This window comes from Macaca nemestrina, chromosome 4 (assembly GCF_043159975.1).
Source record: "Macaca nemestrina isolate mMacNem1 chromosome 4, mMacNem.hap1, whole genome shotgun sequence".
NCBI classification, from domain to species: domain Eukaryota; kingdom Metazoa; phylum Chordata; class Mammalia; order Primates; family Cercopithecidae; genus Macaca; species Macaca nemestrina.
In genome coordinates this window covers 111,130,813-111,150,435 of record NC_092128.1, presented here as the reverse complement: position 1 = coordinate 111,150,435, position 19,623 = coordinate 111,130,813, and the positions used below count along the sequence as shown (strand labels likewise).

The 19,623-nt window shown below is 37.2% G+C and overlaps 1 protein-coding gene across 4 annotated transcripts in view; it reads right to left on the bottom strand.

The window, feature by feature from the left end:
- Positions 1 to 19,623, bottom strand: part of LOC105497746 (succinyl-CoA:glutarate-CoA transferase) — a 749,568-nt gene that overhangs the window by 114,509 nt on the left and 615,436 nt on the right. The window contains exon 13 of one of the 4 annotated variants that reach the window (XM_071095077.1): positions 927 to 996. The exons of the other annotated variants lie outside the window; for them this stretch is intronic. Within the exon in view, the coding sequence (XP_070951178.1) occupies positions 961 to 996 (36 nt within the window). The 3' untranslated portion in view covers positions 927 to 960. The remainder of the gene's footprint in view (positions 1 to 926; positions 997 to 19,623) is intronic. 4 annotated transcript variants of the gene reach the window in all.

Sequence of the window (19,623 nt, the reverse complement as noted above, 5' to 3'; positions counted from 1 at the left end):
ATTTTTATAAATTTTTATTCTCTATAATAACTTCAAATATTCTATTTTACCTAAAAAATACAATAAAATCATAAAAAACCTAAACAAACCTAAAACTACAACTATCTAAACACCATAATAAAAATTATAAAATAAACCAATACAAAACTCTTTAAAACAAAACCTAAATAATAAACATCTAAATTACTTAACAACAATCATATACAATCCTAAATTATAAACCTATTTTAATTTAATTAACTATCTTTATCCTGCCTCTATATCCCTACTTTCACACACTATAAACTTACTTCAAACTAACCCACCCCCTTTTATAAAATATATGTAAAAATCAAATGCTATCTTTATTCTAAACCCAATCTTTAAACACTAAATCTACTAAATCTAAACACATTCAATAATAAAAAATACCCTCCTTTATATACCCCAGAATCTCTCTCTAATCCTCCTAATCGCACAACAATGGGACCGAGATAGGTATCTAGTGTCCCATCAAGAACATAAGGTAGCCTTGGCTTGGGATTAAGATCTAAGGCCAGTTACTAGTGCAGGGACATTCTGCCAGTGCCTGACAAGAGAAATATACTTGATGCTGAATCACTTGACTGCTGAAATGAAGCAACTTAAATCCCTGGCAAATGAAGGCTGGAATGTTTCCCGGGGGTAGGCAAAAAGACAAAATCTGCAGTGCCCTCCAACTATAAGTGGTGGATGAGCTGAGGGCATGGAACCAAATTCTGGAACATAAGTGTTGAATTATTAGAGGCATAATGTTCCGTGATACACAAATAGAAATGCTACTTTTTTTTTCTTTTTTTAAAACAACAACAACAAAAAAAAACAATTGGAGGCTACCTGGTTATACCGTCTCAAAGAATCCAACATCTATTACTGGAACCTCAGTAAGACATTTATGGATATCTTACCTATAAATTGTGTTTCACCTGCACTATCTACCAATCAGAGAGCCTCTCTCTTCCTGTCCTGTACGTGCATCTAAAGGACAGAAGTATTTCAGTGGCACAGTAATCTTACAGACCACAATTTCATGCCAGCATCCCAAAGAGTGGCTGTTATAATGGTTCTACAGCATTTTGAGCTTCAGGTAAAAGTAAGATTTGCCTATCTACCTTCTTACCATAATCTGTTCGCAGAGTAAAAGAGCATGGAATAAAGAAACTAATAAAATGTTTTCTCACTTTGCTAAGCTCAGAGAAAGAGCTTAAATTTCTTGGGTTTTATTCATTTCTAGTGAGTTTTTGGTCACATCATAAAATAAATCATCAATAAGACAACTTCATGGGTGACTTTTTAAGTGTAGAAATACAGTTTTGCTATGGCTAAATATTCTGGCTGCGCCTGGTTCCTTTGGAAATGGTTACCACTTTTTGGGTGATGCTCTTTAGACAACGATGTCAACCTCCCTCATTGAGGATGATAACACATCACACAGAGATTCTTTCTTTTGGGATCACCAGGTTTGTACTCAAGAGCTGGCCAGATAAAATTCTCGCCAGTGTTAGAATTGTGCTATAATTTAATTCTGGTGTGGCTCGTTCTCAGCACCCGCCCAGCACAGCTTCCTCCTATGTGGGGGTGGGGGCTAAATGCCAACGGGAGGTGCTAAATCTCAGTTCTACTGAGGACAGGAACAAAAATACCGAGCTAAATTTCACTCAAAACAATTATCTGCACACTGAATCATTCTTCTCTCCTCGTATCTCTGTTGCCCTCCTGACTACCTCTTTGTAATAACACTGCAGTGCTACTCACGAAAGACAAAAGTGAGTGTTCTTAGCTAAATATAACTTAACTGATAGTGTTGAAATTAATTAACGCTGAATTTTAATCATGTAGCAAACGTTAAGTGTCAAACGTGAAAGGGTAGTTGGTAAAGGTCAAGGGACATATGTCAAAGTTTTGTGAAGCAAAAGCTAGCAGTTGATTGAAATTTTCCACGGAAGCAGTTTAAAGAGTGTACTTTCTCCACCCCTACGCCGATTGCTGTCTATATAGGATATTTTCAGTATGAAACTTTAACCTTATCAATGCCTTTGCATTGAAAACCATTCCGTTTTAAGCAAAAATTTAAATTCTTCTTACGTTCGGCAGAGGAAGCTAACTGCAGTTTCTTATTTGCTGTAGCATGCATGCAATTATGAGGCAAACAGGCTGGTGTGAGCCCCATGTTCAGAAGGAACGGATGTATTCCCCTGCTTGGTTGCCACCCACCTTTTTATATAAAGTGTGAAGTCCATACGATTCCATAGGCTTTCTTCGCGAATCAGGTCAGAATATCCCACAGAACAATGCGGTCTGTGGCAGTGCTGTCCCTGGAAACCCTGCCTAATGACTTGGAATCTTGGAAAACTCTCCAGCCTTGTTTGTGGGGCGAATCCTGCTCTGCTTAGTAACATACTAGAGGATTTCAGAACCCAGGAAGTCTGTCTGAATTCTAACATAAATCTCTCCTGCTTCATTACCCTTTCACGTTTTACCCTTCAACTCCCTTTCATGTTTGACACTTAACTTTGCTACATGATTAAATTTGTCTCCTCTAAACTTTACTGGAAATGAAGGAACTACCTGTTACCACTATTTGCGTAACATTTTTTGGAGAATGGTTACTAAACGTTTCCTTGTTCTTTTCTCATCTGGCCCCAACACCCGGACCTCTACCACCTTAACCTAGAAATTCAATTTAAAAACGCTTCGTTTTCTGACCAGTAACAATTAACTGCTACAATTTCCCTTAAGATGTTCAAGGCTTGAAGAGAGTTTCATGCCTTGGTGCTAGGTCTGGCCATTCGGGGCATTCTTTGTTGCACATTGAGTTGTTTCACTATAAGGCAGGGAATTTCTCTAGAATTTTGTAGTGAATTTTGTCCATTTGGCAATGTCTTTGGATTTTACTGTTTTCTCCTTCATTTTACTTATTTTATCCTTCCTAGGTCTTTCATGGTTTAGTAGCTCTTCTAAATTCCATTTCTTCTCCTTGAAATTTCAAAAGCCTATTCTTGACAAGAATAGAATTGTAGACAGTGCGCCAACCTCTTTAGCAAAGTATCAGGCCTATTTAAATAAGGTCTCTCTTTCTTTCTCAAGCATTTTACAGATTGACAGCCTAATGACAGAGTCAAATGGTAATGTATTAATGATGGGGGGAAAGAGTAAAATGTATACCTTAAAGTAACGTGGGAAATAAAAGTTTAAGTGAAAGTAAGAAAGTCTTTTTATAAAGTCCTATGGCAGAAATGGCAGAAGAAAAAAATTTGTAATATAGCACTAGCAAGACAAAAAATGCAAAAAATAAACATCGATACCCTTTCTATAGACAGTGAAACTATTTATGGAAAATGAGAGAGGAATATTCAAACGAAAAGACATGAAATTACATACACAAATGATATTTGTAAACACTACACTGTCCTTACACATATCAAAATCAAAGTAATACCATCAATGGTATTAGCAATAATGCACAAAAGAGAACTGACCTATCTATTCACAGTGAATAATGATATGACCTATTCATTCAATTCAACAAACACCATAGCACTCATATGCTAGGCAAAATGAAGAAGCTGGCAGTAAAAAGATGAATGAACCTGCATTAAAAATGTATGTAATTAGAAGAGAGGGTACAGAATAAGAGAGCTTTTTTATAGCACAGTCATATAAATTGTTATAACACAGTTTAAGCTCCATAACAAAGGAACAAATCCAATGAGGAGCAAGTAAGTAACTCTGCTTATCTTGAAAGAAGTTGATGATTTGTTAGATTAAGATAATATGACTTAGGTCAGGGAGGTTAGTAAATACCAGAGAACAAAGGTAATATTGAAATTAGATGTTAAGGTTAAAAACAACAATGATAAACGTAATAACAGCAGATGCTGCTCTACAAAACTCCTTAAGGGTCAGGCATTGTGTTAGGAGCTAAAGCTTTGTTTGTTTAATCCTCTCATTAACCAGACTAGGTAGGAAGTATTATCTTCATCTCTACTGATGAGGTGTTAGAAACTTAGAGGAGCTATTTGTCCAAGATTTCGTGATTATTAAGTGGCTGATCTTGGATTATAATTTAGGTGTGTCTAATTTAGCCAGGTTCCTGGCAGTTGGAGGGAAAAAAAAAATGGAAAAGCATTATTTGATTTACCATTAAAATAACTAGTTGATGTGGTCAATTCTGTAAAACAAATTAGTCACTTCAGTGGGGAAAGAAAATCAGTCAAACAGATTACATGTCACCATGTGGTCCTATTAGTTAATAAACTGACCTGCACCATTGCAAGTAGCCAAGGATACTCTGGCTGTGAAAATTGGAAGGATTTGAAGGGAATGGACCCAGAGGGTGATATTGGGCAAGGCACTTAGGTACTCTAAGGCTCAAAACCCTCATCGGTGGCCAGGCGTGGTGGCTCACACCTTTAATCCCAGCACTTTGGGAGCCGAGGCAGGTGGATTGCCTGAGTTCAGGAGTTCAAGACCAGCCTGGCCAATATGGCAAAACCCCACGTCTACTAAAAAAAAAAAAAAAAAAAAAAAATTAGCCAGGCACAGTAGTGTGTGCATGGTGGTGTGCACCTGTAATCTCAGGTACTCAGGAGGCTGAGACAGGAGAATTGCTTGAACCCAGGTGACTGAGGTTGCAGTGAGTCAAGATTGTGCTACTACACTCCAGCCTGGGTGACAGAGAAAGACTCCATTTCAAAAAAAAAATTTTAAAAATTAAAAAAATAGAAAATTAAAGAAAAAAAAGAATATCAGTAAAAAGAGGATAATAATATCTCTTTCTAAGGGAAGAAGTGAGATGATGAGTATAAAGCCCTGAGCATAGGCCCTGGTGCAGAGTGTGCTCACAAGAAGTGGCAACTGTTTTTCCTGTTACCAATAGAGGGGTTCAAACTCTGGCTCCATCAAGTTCAAGATGTGTGGCTTTGGGTACATTCATTGAACACATATTAAATGTACTAACAGTAATGAATGATAATTAACAATAAGCATTAAATACATATTAATGTGCTAGGCATTGTTAAGTGCTGAGGAAAAACTGGGTCACAGAAAACTCAAGGTCATGCCCTCAAGAAGCTTACTGCCTTTTAAGGGAAACTTTCTAATTAAGCAGAAACCACTGGTCTGTTATTGTTACATAATATTATCTGTTTCGTCCCCTGCTATATGCCCAGTGCCATGAATGTTATCTGGCACTATCTGGTAGATGCTCAATAAACATTTACTGAATTTTTTAAAATTGAATTGAATTAACTGAGTAAGTTGCAGGTAGTTCCTTTTGGTTTCTTTATTTTACAGAAGTAAGGAGGAGTGCTCTTGTTTTAAGCTTTTAATGAATGCCTAGAGTTCTCTAGACACAAAACTGTTTTACTGAATTTCCAAAATACAGTCATTTTTAGGAACCTAGATATCAAGTTCCAGTGTTGCCTTGAAATTTCTGCAGTTTTCTAAAGCAGCTTCCAGCTGATCTTGAATCTGCCATATACACTGTATATTTTAAGACACTCCAGAAGCCATGCTGAGAAGCTCTGCATGGACAATGGTCATTATCAGTAAAGGAAAGCCAAGAAACATGGGCATGCACATTTATACATGTGAATGAAATTAATCTGCTCAACTTGAAGAAAACAATTACAGAATTCTTCATTAGGAATACTCAGAAAACCATTTCTAAAACACACAATATTTTACTAAGCAAAAAACACTGGAGTAATATTCTTTATTTCCCATTTTAGCAATTTAGTCATTCCTTTAGCATAATAGGAAAACAACCTTGGAATAATAGTTGAAAGGTTATACAACTGAAGGCAAAACTTACCATGAATATATTAAAAAGCTAATTCAACTACTTCTGAAAACTGTGCCCTCAAAAAATGTAAAAACAACATAAATTCATGAAAACAAATTGACATGAAAATCCCTAACTTTACTTAGATCAGGGGTCTGCAAACCGGTACCATGGTCCATGGTATCAGGGGTCCACAAACCAGTATTGCTCCATGGCCTGTTAGGAAGCGACCCGAACAGCAGGAGGTGAGTGGTGGGCAAGGAGCAATTATTACCAAAGTCCTAGGAAAGTTTTTTTGTAAACTTTTTAAAAAGTTTATTTTAAAATGTATATGGAAAGATAACAGCCTCAGAATGGCTTAGACAATCATAAAAATAATAAAGTAAGAGATAATTACTCTATCTGATATTAAGATATACTATATAACTGCTAAACACTAAGTAGGTACTAGGAGAATATCACATTGGCAGAGAGACAGACACATAAATGAATAGAACAACAGAGAACTCAAAAATAGATCCACACAAATACATCCAAATAATTTTTGACAAAGGTACAAATGCAATAGAGGAAGTAATACAGCCTTTTCGACAAATAGCACTGAAACATGTGTATTGGAACTGGGGGGAAAAAGAATCTCAACATAAAGCTCACACTGTAAAAAATTAATTCAAGATGGATCATAGACTTAAATGGAAAATGGATAACTATAAAATTTAGGAAAATAAACAGGAAAATATTTATATAAATATTTAAATAATAAAATAGGAAAAACCATGGTACATCCATATTATGAAATACTCCTTAGCAATGAAAAGGAACAAACTATTGATTCACACAACAACCTGCATCAATCCTAAAGGAATTGTGCTGAGTGAAAAACGCGAATCCAAAAGATTACATAGTATATGATTTCATTGAACATAGCATTCTTGAAATGACAACATTCTAGAAATAGAGAACAGATTGGTGGTCTCCAGAAGCTAGAAGAGAGATGGGAATGGAGGGAAGGGAGGTGCATGTGGCTATAAAAGGGCAGCAGGAGAGATTTTCATGGTGATGGAACTCTTCTCTATCTTGACTATATCAATGTCAATGCCCTCAATGTGATACTGTAGTATAGTTTTGCAAGAAGTTACCATTGGGGAACAGGGCTACATGGGATCTCTCTGTATTATTTCTTGTAAGTGCATGTCAATCTATAATTATCTCAAAATAAAAAGCTTTTTTAAAATTATGGTCTCCTGGGGGATAATGTAAGAGGGGACTCAATTTTATTTTCTCAGCTAGAAATATATTGATGAATAGAGTTTTAGTAGAAAACATTTTTATCTTGTTCCTAATTTTAAAGGAAATGTACTTAATGCCTCATCACTGAGTATGTTTGTGACAAGGGATAATGGGCATACTTTATCAAGTTATAGAATCTATTCCTAGTTTGATGAGAAATTTTATTATAGATGTTTACTTAGAGCAAATGGCTTTTAATCCATCTACTGGGAGGATCATATAATTTTTCTCCATTAATCTGATCACTTACAACTGCAGTAAGTGATCAAATTTATTGTCTTAAACTTGTACAATTTTAGAATAATTACCTCTTTCAGGTGAATTCAAATTTTTATTGACATGAGGTGACTTGAACAGTAATGCATTTTGTTTTAAAGTCAGTAGCATCTAACATTACTAAAGCTACACTGGCTTCATTTTGGTTTGTATGTTCTTCATACATCATTTTTTAACCTATAATATGCAACCTTTCTAAGTTTTTAGTTTTAGGTGTATCTCTTGAAAATAGAAAATAGCAGGATTAGGCTGAGACGGGAGGATCACGAGGTCGGGAGATCGAGACCATCCTGGCTAACACGATGAAACCCTGGCTCTACTAAAAAATACAAAAAAAAAAAAACTAGCCGGACGAGGTGGCAGGTGCCTGTAGTCCCAGTTGCTCGGGAGGCTGAGGCAGGAGAATAGCGTAAATCTGGGAGGCGGAGCTTGCAGTGAGCTGAGATCCCGCCACTGCACTCCAGCCTGGGAGACTGAGCAAGACTCCGTCTCAAAAAAAAAAAAAAAAAACAGCAGGATTTATTCTATCTTTGCTTTTTAACTGAAAAGTTTACTGCATTTACTTGAATTGACATTTTTGATATGTTTGAATTCATTTTTTTTTTTTTTTGAGACGGGAATTCATTTTAGAACCTTACTTAGTGCCTATTTTTGGCCTCCTATAAGAAAAATTCCCATTTTGCCTTGTTTGAGATTGATTGAGATTGTTTCCTCACATTTACTAGTTTGAAGATATATACTTTATCAAAAGGATATTCTTTTTTTTTTTTTTTTTTTTTTTTAAGATGGAGTCTTGCTCTGTTGCCCAGGCTGGAGTGCCGTGCTGCCATCTCAGCTCACTGCAACCTCTGCTTCCAGAGTTCAAGCAATTCTCCTGCCTCAGCCTCCTGAGTAGCTGGGATTACAGGTGCGTGCCACCACACCTGGCTAATTTTTGTATTTTTAGTAGAGATAGGGTTTCACCATGTTGGCCAGGATGGTCTTGATCTCCTGACCTCGTGATCTGTGTGATTATAGGCATGAGCAACTGCGCCTGGCCCTTTTTTTTTTTTTTTTTTTTTTTTTTTGGAGATGGAGTTTTGCTCTTGTTGCCCAGGCTGGAGTGCAGTGGCACGATCTTGGCTCACTGCAACCTCCACCTCCCGGGTTATAGTGATTCTCCTGACTCAGCCTCCCAAGTAGCTGGGATTACAGGTGCCCGCCACCACCCCTGGCTAATTTTTGTATCAAGATGAAACTTTTTTTCCTTCAGAAGTCTTAACATGGATATTTAACTTAACAAAATAAAAATTTAATCAATACCAGTTATCCCCATACCAATTATATGCCAGGATCCAATTATCTCCCTACCAATTTATATGCCAGATGTTTTCAAATTGTCTTGGTTCCCCATATTTTTTGTCTCTGTACATTTTTCATAATGTCCTTAGGCAAAAAGGAATACTGTTTTGTGTATTAAGTAGTATTGTTTTGTTTATTAAGTAATTAAAAACAGTATGTATTCATATCCTAATAACTGAGTAGTCATTTGGAAAAATAATAGACATAAATTGTAATAAAAAAAAATCTTTATTTGATTCTTAGCCACTATTACTTTCTAATAGTATATATACACCTGTTAGGCACAGCAAAACTTCAATCTTGGAATTGAATCAGATATCTCCATCCATATTTCTTGTTTTATATTGATTTTCTCTTGGTACTTGCATTTTTTTCATAGCTACATCCATCCAAAAACCGAGTTTGATCAAATATGTTTATCAAAGGAATGTAGAGTGATTCAATATCGAAGCTGTGAACTTGAACACACTCCGTGCTGTGTCCAACATACATTGCCCTGTTTCTCTAGAAATTATAAACATCCTGCAGTGCCCCTGTGCATTCACTAGGATGTCATGAGTGCCTCAGTACATAGTTTGAGAACCACAGCCACCTGCAATTGGGTTCAGCATTTTGATTTTTCTGTTTTTTAAATCTGGAAATCATTATTATCAATACTGTTTTTCAAAATCAATGATTTTAGCTTACTGTATGTTTATCCTAATATTTGATCCTCATTTTTTTTTAATTTTTTATTTTAGACTTTCCTTTAGCGGCCATATTCTCTCTTCCTGTAGAATGTTCTTTAGAGTCTCCTTACTCATCTGTTCAGAGTAAGTTCCATAGTAAGTTGGTTTTATTTTCCCAGAAGTTACTTTGCTTTCAATCTAAAAGAGTTGTATTGGTTGTACATTTCTAAGCTGACAGTTATCTTCTGTTGGCATACTGATGATATTATTCCATTGTCTTCCGAGTTTCACTATTGTTTTCAAGAAGTCGGCCATGATTCTAATTGTCATTGCTTTGTAGGTAATCTGTATTTTTTTCTCTGGGTGATTTAAAGATCTTCTCTATGTCTTCTGTTTTCTACAGTTTAACCACCATCAGTCTAAACCTGAATACCTTTTTATTTAATCTATTTAATTTTTACTTAATCCATGTAGTCTTTAGGACTTTCTAAGTCTGAAAAATTATGTCTTCGAAAGTTTTGGAAAATTCTTAAGCATGGTAAAGTATTGCCTCTGCCTACTCTCTCTAGCTTCCCCTGGAACTGCATTATAGATGTATATATATAAGATATAATATATTATATAAACATTAGAATATATATTATAATAAATTACATATATAAAATTAATGAAAATTTTAGCTATATATTAGATGTGATCACTCTATATTAGTCTCTGCCTCTCTTGTTTTTCCTCTGTGTGTGTGTGTCTCTCTGGGTTGAGTTGTAATTAATTTATTCAGATCTACGTATCCCATCATGAATTCAATCTTCTATCAAATCTACCATTGCTGTGCAGTTGTTCTTAATCCAGAGATGATTTGCATTTTATTTTTCTAAGTGCTTAAGGGCACCTCTGAAATAGAACCAAATTAAACTTAACTTTCTGTTTGGTGGTTTTGGGCCACCAAGTAAAATTAATTACTCTCCTATATACAGAACAATAGATTTGTAGCTAGCTCACCTCCTCGCCCCAGAAAAATGAGAGATTTTCTTTTTATGTATTTCCTTCAAGAGCCATAGTCAAACAGGTTAGAATATCTACTATTTCCTTCTTCAGTCTTCAGTGGCAGGTCTTAAAATTTTTTTGCTTTCTTTTTTGTTTTGTTTTTTACCTAGTTCATCCACTGACATTGCTGACTTTTAGATGTCCAATCTTTATTTTGAAGTTTCTATTCTATCTCCCATCTAGTGTGGACTTCAGGATTCTTGTTATATCCTCATTTCTTATGGCCCATAAAGTTCAGGTCTAAGTCAAAGAGTATTAGCAAATGAGGGTTCTAGTGCCTGCTTCTCTGCATGCATGTTTTCTAATCATTTTTCTACTGCCAGGATTTCTCTGGTCATATAGTCCCCCATATTGTCAGAAACAGAGGTCCTCCAGATGTCACTGCATCCTCTTTAAGCTACATTTGAAGTCTTAATTTGGTGTTCCAACCTTTCCCAAGGCTAAGTAGCCCAGAAAATAAGAAAAATAACAACTATTAAATAAAAGAGGAAATACAATAGAATCCAGTGAAATACAAAGGTGATTTATGAACTGTAAAGTCAAGATATTCGAAGTCCAGACTTACATCTTTAATTCTATCCTTCTTGGCAGTGGGGTCTTTAATTAAGTTATCCCAGAACCAAACTACAAGTTAAGAAAGCATTCTTTCCCCTCCAGCACAGGAGTCTGCAAAGCCCTGTGAAGGGAACCATTCCAAGTGGTGGTCAGCAGGGTAATTTTGTGTGCGCTGTCTTCACTTAGCAAGAACCAAATAACTCCTTCATTCTTAGGAATTTTCTAGTTGCCCATTGGAAAACCTGTGAGTTTTGATTAGTCCTAAGAACAGGTCAGGAGGTTGTATACATATTATATTTCTGACTGGATTCAGTTCTCTCTTCCCCAGAGACTGAAGATTCTAGGCAAGAATTTGGGAGTCCAGTCTAAGAGGCAGAAGCTATCTATTTTATTAATGAAATGATGCTTCATCCTCTTCAGAAGTCATTAAGGCAAACATTTTTCTTACTATTTTACATTGGTTGATCAAAAACTCATCACTTAAATGTCTGCCAACCATTCTATTTTTTTTGCAGGGACCAAAGTAACAAAAGAGAGTAAGGAGGAAAAAAAGTCAGTTGGACAAAAATATGGCATAACAAAACAAAACAAAAAATGCACATGGATTCTCTGAATGGGCAGAGTTTTCTGTGTGACTTGTCAGGGTTGGACAGTCCAACCAGCACGAATGTAAAGCAAGGACAGAGTGAGTGTGAGAGGACCATACTTGACGCTTGCCTAATACCGAGGTGGCAATTTGCATGCACCAAGACACAGTGAAATAGATTTTTCATTATTAGCTCTATTTTATATATGAAGACATACATTTGAGGAGGTAAAATGTAATAATGTAAGTTAAAGTAAAATGTGTCCATCTGACAGCAGAGCCTATGATCTTTCTACCACACTTGTGTCTGTCTCAAAAGTGTCCAGTACAACTTTCCACTATAATAAGATTCTAGTATTGCTGATCTGGGTGCAACACGGACATAAGAAGAAAGAGTCACTGGAGACACAGAATATTCCAAATGATTGCCATTAGCAATTTGTCATTTCTTCTGCTGGTCCAAGTGCTGCCTGAGAAAATCAGGTATAGTAAGATGTAAGTAATCTTTTATGGAGACCTTCCTCTCTGTCTCCTTGAGGGTAGTGTATTGTAAACTCTACTGAAATTAAATCTCCTTTGGGATCGAATTGAAACAAGGCATCTCCTTATTTGATGTAGCAAAGCTTTCCCTTAGTAAGTTCACAGGAATATGAAGGATGTAACAAAACACTAACATCTGCTTCCTTAACAAATTTTCTTAATAAACTCATACATGCCAAATATGTTTACGACTCATTATCACTCTTGATACAGTATGATAGAAGTTTAACCAGGAAAGGTTTTCAGCATCAGGAAGCCACAAAGGAAACGATGTCGTGGCACATACAATATCTGAACAGCCACAAGGCCGAGCAGCGGTTGATAAATGTGCAGATTACTCAGTCCTCTGCCATGAGGAAGCAATATCATTTGTTTGCTTTATGTCAGCCATTCTAGAGAACCATAACACCACAGGGGGCAATCAAGTGACAGTCCTGTGGCTACAGAAAGACACGGACACTGCACATGGCATCCTCCTGGTGCCTGATTCATTATGCCAAAAATTTGCTCAGGCTCAAAAAGGCCAGAACCATTATGATAATTAACACGTTTCTAAGACTTAAAAACACTAAGGTGATGGTCCTAAAATTCAATAAACTCAGTGTTTTCATTTTACATTTTGGTTTGCTTTTCCTGGGAATTTGTGTGGATGGGGAAATACTTTGCTTGTTGCAGGCAGATAGATGCATGTTTGCTCTAGGCCAGGCGATAAGGAGAACTATTTTAGGAAGGAGCCTATGTGACCAGGCCTGGGGGAGATAATATTGATAAGTCAGAGCTCAGTCACTGATAACTTTGTGGGCAAGTGACCCTTTGGATGTGCCAAGAGATGTTATCAGGGAGAAAGGGTTGAGTCATGTATATGTAATTCTGGCTTACACTAGTTGGAGTGTGGGGCAGAGGGGTAGAGATGGAAATACATAGAAACTAAAACGAAGGGACATGAGTCCAGTCAGGAGTCAAGCCTGAACTTCTCTCAGACACATTTGTGTTCCCAGCTGACTTGGCTCACAATTTCTTTTTTGTTTGTTTTTATGAGATGAAGTCTTGCTCTGTTGCCCAGGCTGGAGTGCAGCAGCGCAATTTCAGCTCACCTCTGCCTCCTGGGCTCAAGTGATTCTCCTGCCTCAGCCTCCCAAATAGCTGGGATTACAGACACGCGCCACTATCCCTGGATAATTTTGTATTTTTAGTAGAGTGGGGGTTGCACCATGCTGGCCAGGCTGGTCTCAAACTCCTGACCTCAAGTGATCCACCCACCTTGGCCTCCCAAAGTGCTGGGGTTACAGGCGTGCTGGCTCACAATTTCAATCAAGTGTCATCAACCTGCCTTACAGACACACTGTTTCAGCATGGATATCACACTATCACATCTCAACACCCAACCAGAAAAGTGGTTCCTGCCTCTGCCCTGCTTGAGTATCAGGGAGAGTGCTGCCTTCAGAGTTCCAGCTGTGTGGTGTGTCTTCTTATTCAGATCTAGGCTTTATCTTTTGGGCCTGACACTTGACACTGCCACTCTGGTTTGGACATTTTGCTTTTGCTCACAATAAAGACTTTCCTTGAGGTTGAACCTATGTCCAATGCCCACCTCACTTTGCCTAGTCCTTGAATCCAACCTTACACTGCCCATAACAGGTTGAATAATGGTCATCCAAAGATCTCAAGTCCCACTCCTAGATTATGTTACCTCATTTAGAAAAAGAGTCTTTTCAGATGGGATTAAGTGAAGGATTTTAAAATGGTGCAATTACCCTGGATTATGGGAGTGAGCCCCAAATGCCATCACCAAGTGTTCTCATAAGAGAGGCAAGGGGAGATGTCGCAGCTACACAGAAGGGGAAGCAGCAACATGACCAGCCAGATAGGGAATGGAGTGATGCTGCCACAAGCCAAGGGACGCCTATAGCCTCAGAAGCTGGAAGAGAAAGTAAAGATTCTCCCCTAAAGCCTTCAGAGAGTGCAATGCTGCCAACACCTTCATTTTGAATTTTTGGCCTCCAGAACTGTGAGAGAATAAATATCTGTCCCTTTAAGCCGTCTGGTTTGTAGTAACTTGTTACAGCAGCCCTAAAACAAACTGTATCCTAGCTCCCGAGATATACCCACATAGATTATCAGGAGCTAGAATTCTGTTTAATTCATGTACCCCTATCTAAACAAATAACCCCTCCATTTAAAAAACAAACAAAGACCCGAATCAGTCCAAAAGAGACTGACTTGCTACATAATGCAGAAAGGAATATTTCGAGCAGCACATAATCACGATGAAGTCAACTAGATGGTATTCTATTGCAACTATTTTCATAAAGAAATATTATTGTTTTTATCCTATGTTTCACCCTTTTGGTACTAACTTTGTCACTCTCAATAACTTGGAAAAACCTAAAACCAAATACTGTTTTCACACCAAATTTACATTTCTTCCACTTTAGCGATGTGTTTATGCAAATGACCTGAACTCAGGCACAGGTTGGTGATTCCTAGGGTGGGGCGAGTAGGGGTGGGGGTGGTGTGCACCATGTAAATGCAGATTCATGCTATCCTCACTCTTTTGATTCATTTCTAAGACATAATTATTTTCTGAGGATTCCTGAAATTGACTTTCTCAAGTTTTTCTTTCAAGTATAAAGGATAATTGATAACGTTATTTTTTCCTATAAATAAGAATATTCCAAAACCAAAATAAGGAGATTAGGAACAGGTATTTCAAAGAATCCTGATCTTATCTAAAATAATTGTGGACTAGTAGAGGGAACACCTACCAATTTTGGTTCTGGCACTAATCAGATGAGAGGGGTTGAGTAAAATTCTTGTAACTTCTCTGGACTTCTGTCTCTGCATTTTTAAAAACTGCACTATTATGATTGACCATGTAGCCTTGTTAAGATAATTAGATGAATTGAAATACTTTCACCTAAACACCCTTGAGAAACTGTCAAGGTCAATAGGGCCACCCAAAACTCATTGTCACCCTTCCTCACACCTGCTCCTACCAAATTCCCTACTGACCACTAGCACTCCCATTCACTCAGTTTCCCATGTCTCACACCTGGGAAATCTCCTTGACTTTGTCCTTTCTAACAACTTGCCACTTTTGTCCTTCAGTCAAGTTAAATTCCTTACCAAGTCTATTACTTGTCCATTCATTGAAGCATTATTCACAATACCAAGATATGAAATAAATATTAGGTGTCCATTGGTGGATGCATGGCTTTTAAAAAAATTGATAGGTGTGTATACAATCGAATAATATTCAGTCTTAAAAGAGAAGGTGATTCTGTCATTTGCAACAACATGGATGAATCTGGAGGACATTATGCTAAGTAAAATAAGCCAGGCATAGAAAGACAAGTATCACATGATTACACTCATGTGTGAGATCTAAAAAAGTCAAACTCACAGAAATATAGAGTGGAATGGTGGTTGCCAGGAGCAGAGGGAGAGGGTGGTGGAGAGATATTGGTGAAAGGACACAAAATTTCAGTTAGGAGGAATAAATTCAAGAGATCTATTGTACAACATGGTGATTATAGTTAATAACAATGTATTGCATTTTGAAACACACTGGAGAGTAGATTTTAAGTGTTCTCACCCCCCAAAAAATAAGTATGTGAGGTAATGTAGATATTAATTAGCTCAACTGAGTCATTACACAATTTATGCATATTTTAAAATATCAGAGCATATGTGAGAAACATATATAATTATTATTTGTCATTAAAAAATAAAAATAGACTGGGCGTGGTGGCTCACACCTATAATCCCAGCACTTTGGGAAGCTGAGGCAGGTGGATCACTTGAGGTCAGGAGTTTGAGACCAGTCTGGTCAACATGATGAAACCCTGTCTCTACTAAAAGTACAAAAATTAGCTGGGCCTGTGGTGCACACCTGTAATCTCAGCTACTCAGGAGGCTGAGGCAGGAGGATCACTTGAACCTGAGAGGTGGAGCTTGCAATGAGCCAAGATCATGCGACTGCACTCCAGCCTGGGCAACAGAGCAAGACTCTGTCTCAAAAACAAAAATAAAACAAAACAAGAAAACAATACCATCTGAATGAACTCTCCAGCGTTCAAATCCAACCATGTCATTCCCCTGCTTCATGTTCTTCCCTGGACCCTCTGTATTAGCAGGACCCAGCCAAGCAGCCCAAGGGCACCATTTTATATTTTCCTTGGCTTGCACAATGTTTCATAATCATTTTCCATCTTAATTGCCAAGATTGAAAATTTGGAGATTTCACATACAAACCCGGATTTATGAATTTCCATGAAAAATAAAAGGGTCTGGATGCAACCAGACCCTTAGATATAACCTACATGAGCTGAGAGGCAGCTCTTCTCTTTAGCAGTGGCATGTGTTTTCCTGCTTTCCACAGTACCCACCACTCTCACTGCTGGTTACCCCGTATGATTCACTCACTGATTTCATTTGCCTAGCATCTGATGGTATCTGAACTGTAACTTTTGGTCTACGAGATAAAGTCCAAAATTTAGCATGGACCAAAGGCCCTCAGATTCCTACCCTGGACTACTTTTCTCATCTCATCCAAATGCAACATCAAACACCTGTAGATTCCTGAACAACATACTCTTTCAAAAAATCTCATTGAGTTTTAATATGCTTCCACTTGCCACCACCTCCACCACACCTCCAATGTTATCTTCTTTGCAAACATGTGTCTTGCAAGACTCTACTTAAATGGCACTACTTTAGCAAAGCTTTATTTGGTCAGCTCAGAACAACTTCTGTGCTTCCTCTTCTAATGCTACACATATTACAGAATTTATGATGTTGGTTTCCAATAATCTGTGGACACATAGTCCCTGAGAAAAGGGGCCATGCTCACTGACCTTTATATCCCTAGCCTCTAGCACAGTACCTGATATATACAGGTGTTAATAACTGATGGCTAAAACAAACAAAAATGGAGTACTTATCCACTACTTAGCACGCAGCAAGTACTAATAAATTTGGTTTGACTTGGAGTAAATAATATTAGGTATCACAGACTAGAATTAAATATTAATGAATTTCATTTTGGATCCAATCAAAAGAGAAAGTAATAGCATCATAGTGTAGCGTCTGACTGTAGGCTCTAGAGTCAGACTGTACTGATTACAATTCTAGCCCAGCTACTTGTCAAAATGCTTTAATTATCTGTAAATAGGAATTTTAACCTGCTTCCAAGGATATTGAGATGATTATATGACTTACAAAATACTGAGGAGCATTTGGCACACAGCATTAAACAAATTTAGCTGATATTATTGTTATTGCAATTATCATTATGGTTATTGTTTTGTTATATAAAGCCTTCTTCATCAAGAACTCTCCCTTATGTAGCCACTCCACAGACTGGACCCATAGAACAGCACTGTAGTGAGAAAGCTATATTCAGAGGTCTTCTGTATCACTTACATATGGTAAAATATTTATATATATTCAGACAAGTCATAAAGCCTTCATTTCTCATAGATAGGTATTTGAAGAAACTCCTCCTTTTGTTCAGTTCCAATTTCGTCCTATATAAATATATGTAATTGAAGAAAAGCTATTCTAAAACCACAATAAAATACCATCTATCTATAACATATAAATATGTATATTCTTTGTTTTTTTTCATTTCTTTTCTTGAGACAGTCTCTCTCTGTCGCCCAGGCTGGAGTGAAAGGTGCGATCTCGGCTCACTGCAACCTCTGCTTTCCCAGTTCAAGTGATTCTCCTGCCTCAGCCTCCCAAGTAGCTGGAATTATAGGCACCCACCACCACGCCCGGCTAATTTTTGTATTTTCAGTAGAGACGGTGTTTCACCATGTTGGCCAGGCTAGTCTCGAACTCCTGACCTCAGTTGATCCACCCGCCTCAGCCTCCCAAAGTGATAGAATTACAGGCATGAGCCACTGTATCTGGCCTAAATACATATATCTTTAATAAGGACATAACTTTCAATGGTGAAAGAAGACATATAATTTTTACCTTGAAGGTAAAGGTGTAAATTTATATAATGGGTTTAGTCAATATATATACAAAAAAATTTATAAATACTCTTTGACTAAACAATCCTAATATTCTTCATCTTTTTTAAGGAGATAATTTTAACAAAGAAAAAAACCTTATGTGTAAAAATGCTCATCTCAGAATACTTGTAGTATTATCTAATTGGTAAGAACCTGTCTAAAACTAGAATAATAATAACACAGATATATGCTAGAACATTGAGGAAATAGTAAAATTATGTTCACAAAATTGTTTAACAACATGAGAAAGTTACTAAGCAAAAATGCATAATGTAATTTTGTGTTAATAAACTAATCCCCAATGTTAAGAGGGAAAAACTGAAAGGAAATTAACACTTCTTTCTTAATAGGCACTAGAACTACAGCATATTCCTAGGTTTGCAAAATTCTCTTTCTGCACATAGTAACTAAACATTTCAACTTTATGACGTATGCATTCAGAATTAGACAAAGGTTACATTAAATCGACAGGTACATTGTTTATCAATGATCAAAGTTTGAAAAACTCGGTTCTAATCTGAACTGGATGGCTATATAGTGAGATATAGTTATTTCTTGCTGAGCCTCAGCACAGATATCAGACATGAAGTACACAACTAAGTTTTAGGTGGAATAGTCTTCATTTGTCAATAAAGGTGTATCATAAAAAAACTATAAGGGCCTTGGAACTTGACTAAATAAAAATTGCTTACAAGAGAGGAGAATGGTCCAATGGGCTAGATTCCACAGGTGAAAATGAAGAAAGATGCTTGGCAAACAGTTTCCAAAATGCTACAGCTTTATATCAACCGAGACTAGGGAATCAACAACTGTGACTTAGAAATGCAAAAGTTAATTTGTATACCTTGGATAAGCTGAAAAATAACTTCCAGGGGACTATAATAATAGATTTCCTGCCAAACAAATCATGACACCTTTGTATATAGCATTGAAAAGTGTACTGTGAAAGGCAAAAAAAAGGAAATCTCACAGGTCAAGAAATCCTTGTATAGAGAAAAAGTAACTGCCTTAGCTAACAGTGAGCAAAGGAGTCACTAATAATAACACGATACCGTGACTACTAATATATTATTCATTATTTGACAGCCCATAGGGCCTCACCTGTTTCTCCAAACACAATATACGTAGTCATTTTAGCCTTTTCAGTCACACACTACTCTGTCTCGAGAGCTTTGCTTAAGTACCTCATTCATCTTTCTCCTGCCATGCAAGTGTTATGCCTTGTTTATATATCATTCTTTGCGGTCTTAGTGCATAGTCCTTTGGCTGTGGGTCCTAACCCCTTCCCTGATGATCCCACTGTTCCTCCCGTGAAAATTCTTATTCCAAGCAGCACCTCTGCAGTCAGGTACAGCGTGTGTCCTTACAGTGGCGGTAAGCCAACCCATTGTCGATGCCCTCCCAAAACAGACCTGGCAATTCGGTTGTGGAGCCTCAGCTTTTCCTTCACCCCACTCCGAATGTAGTATCTCTTCATGTGTGATTATACTGAAA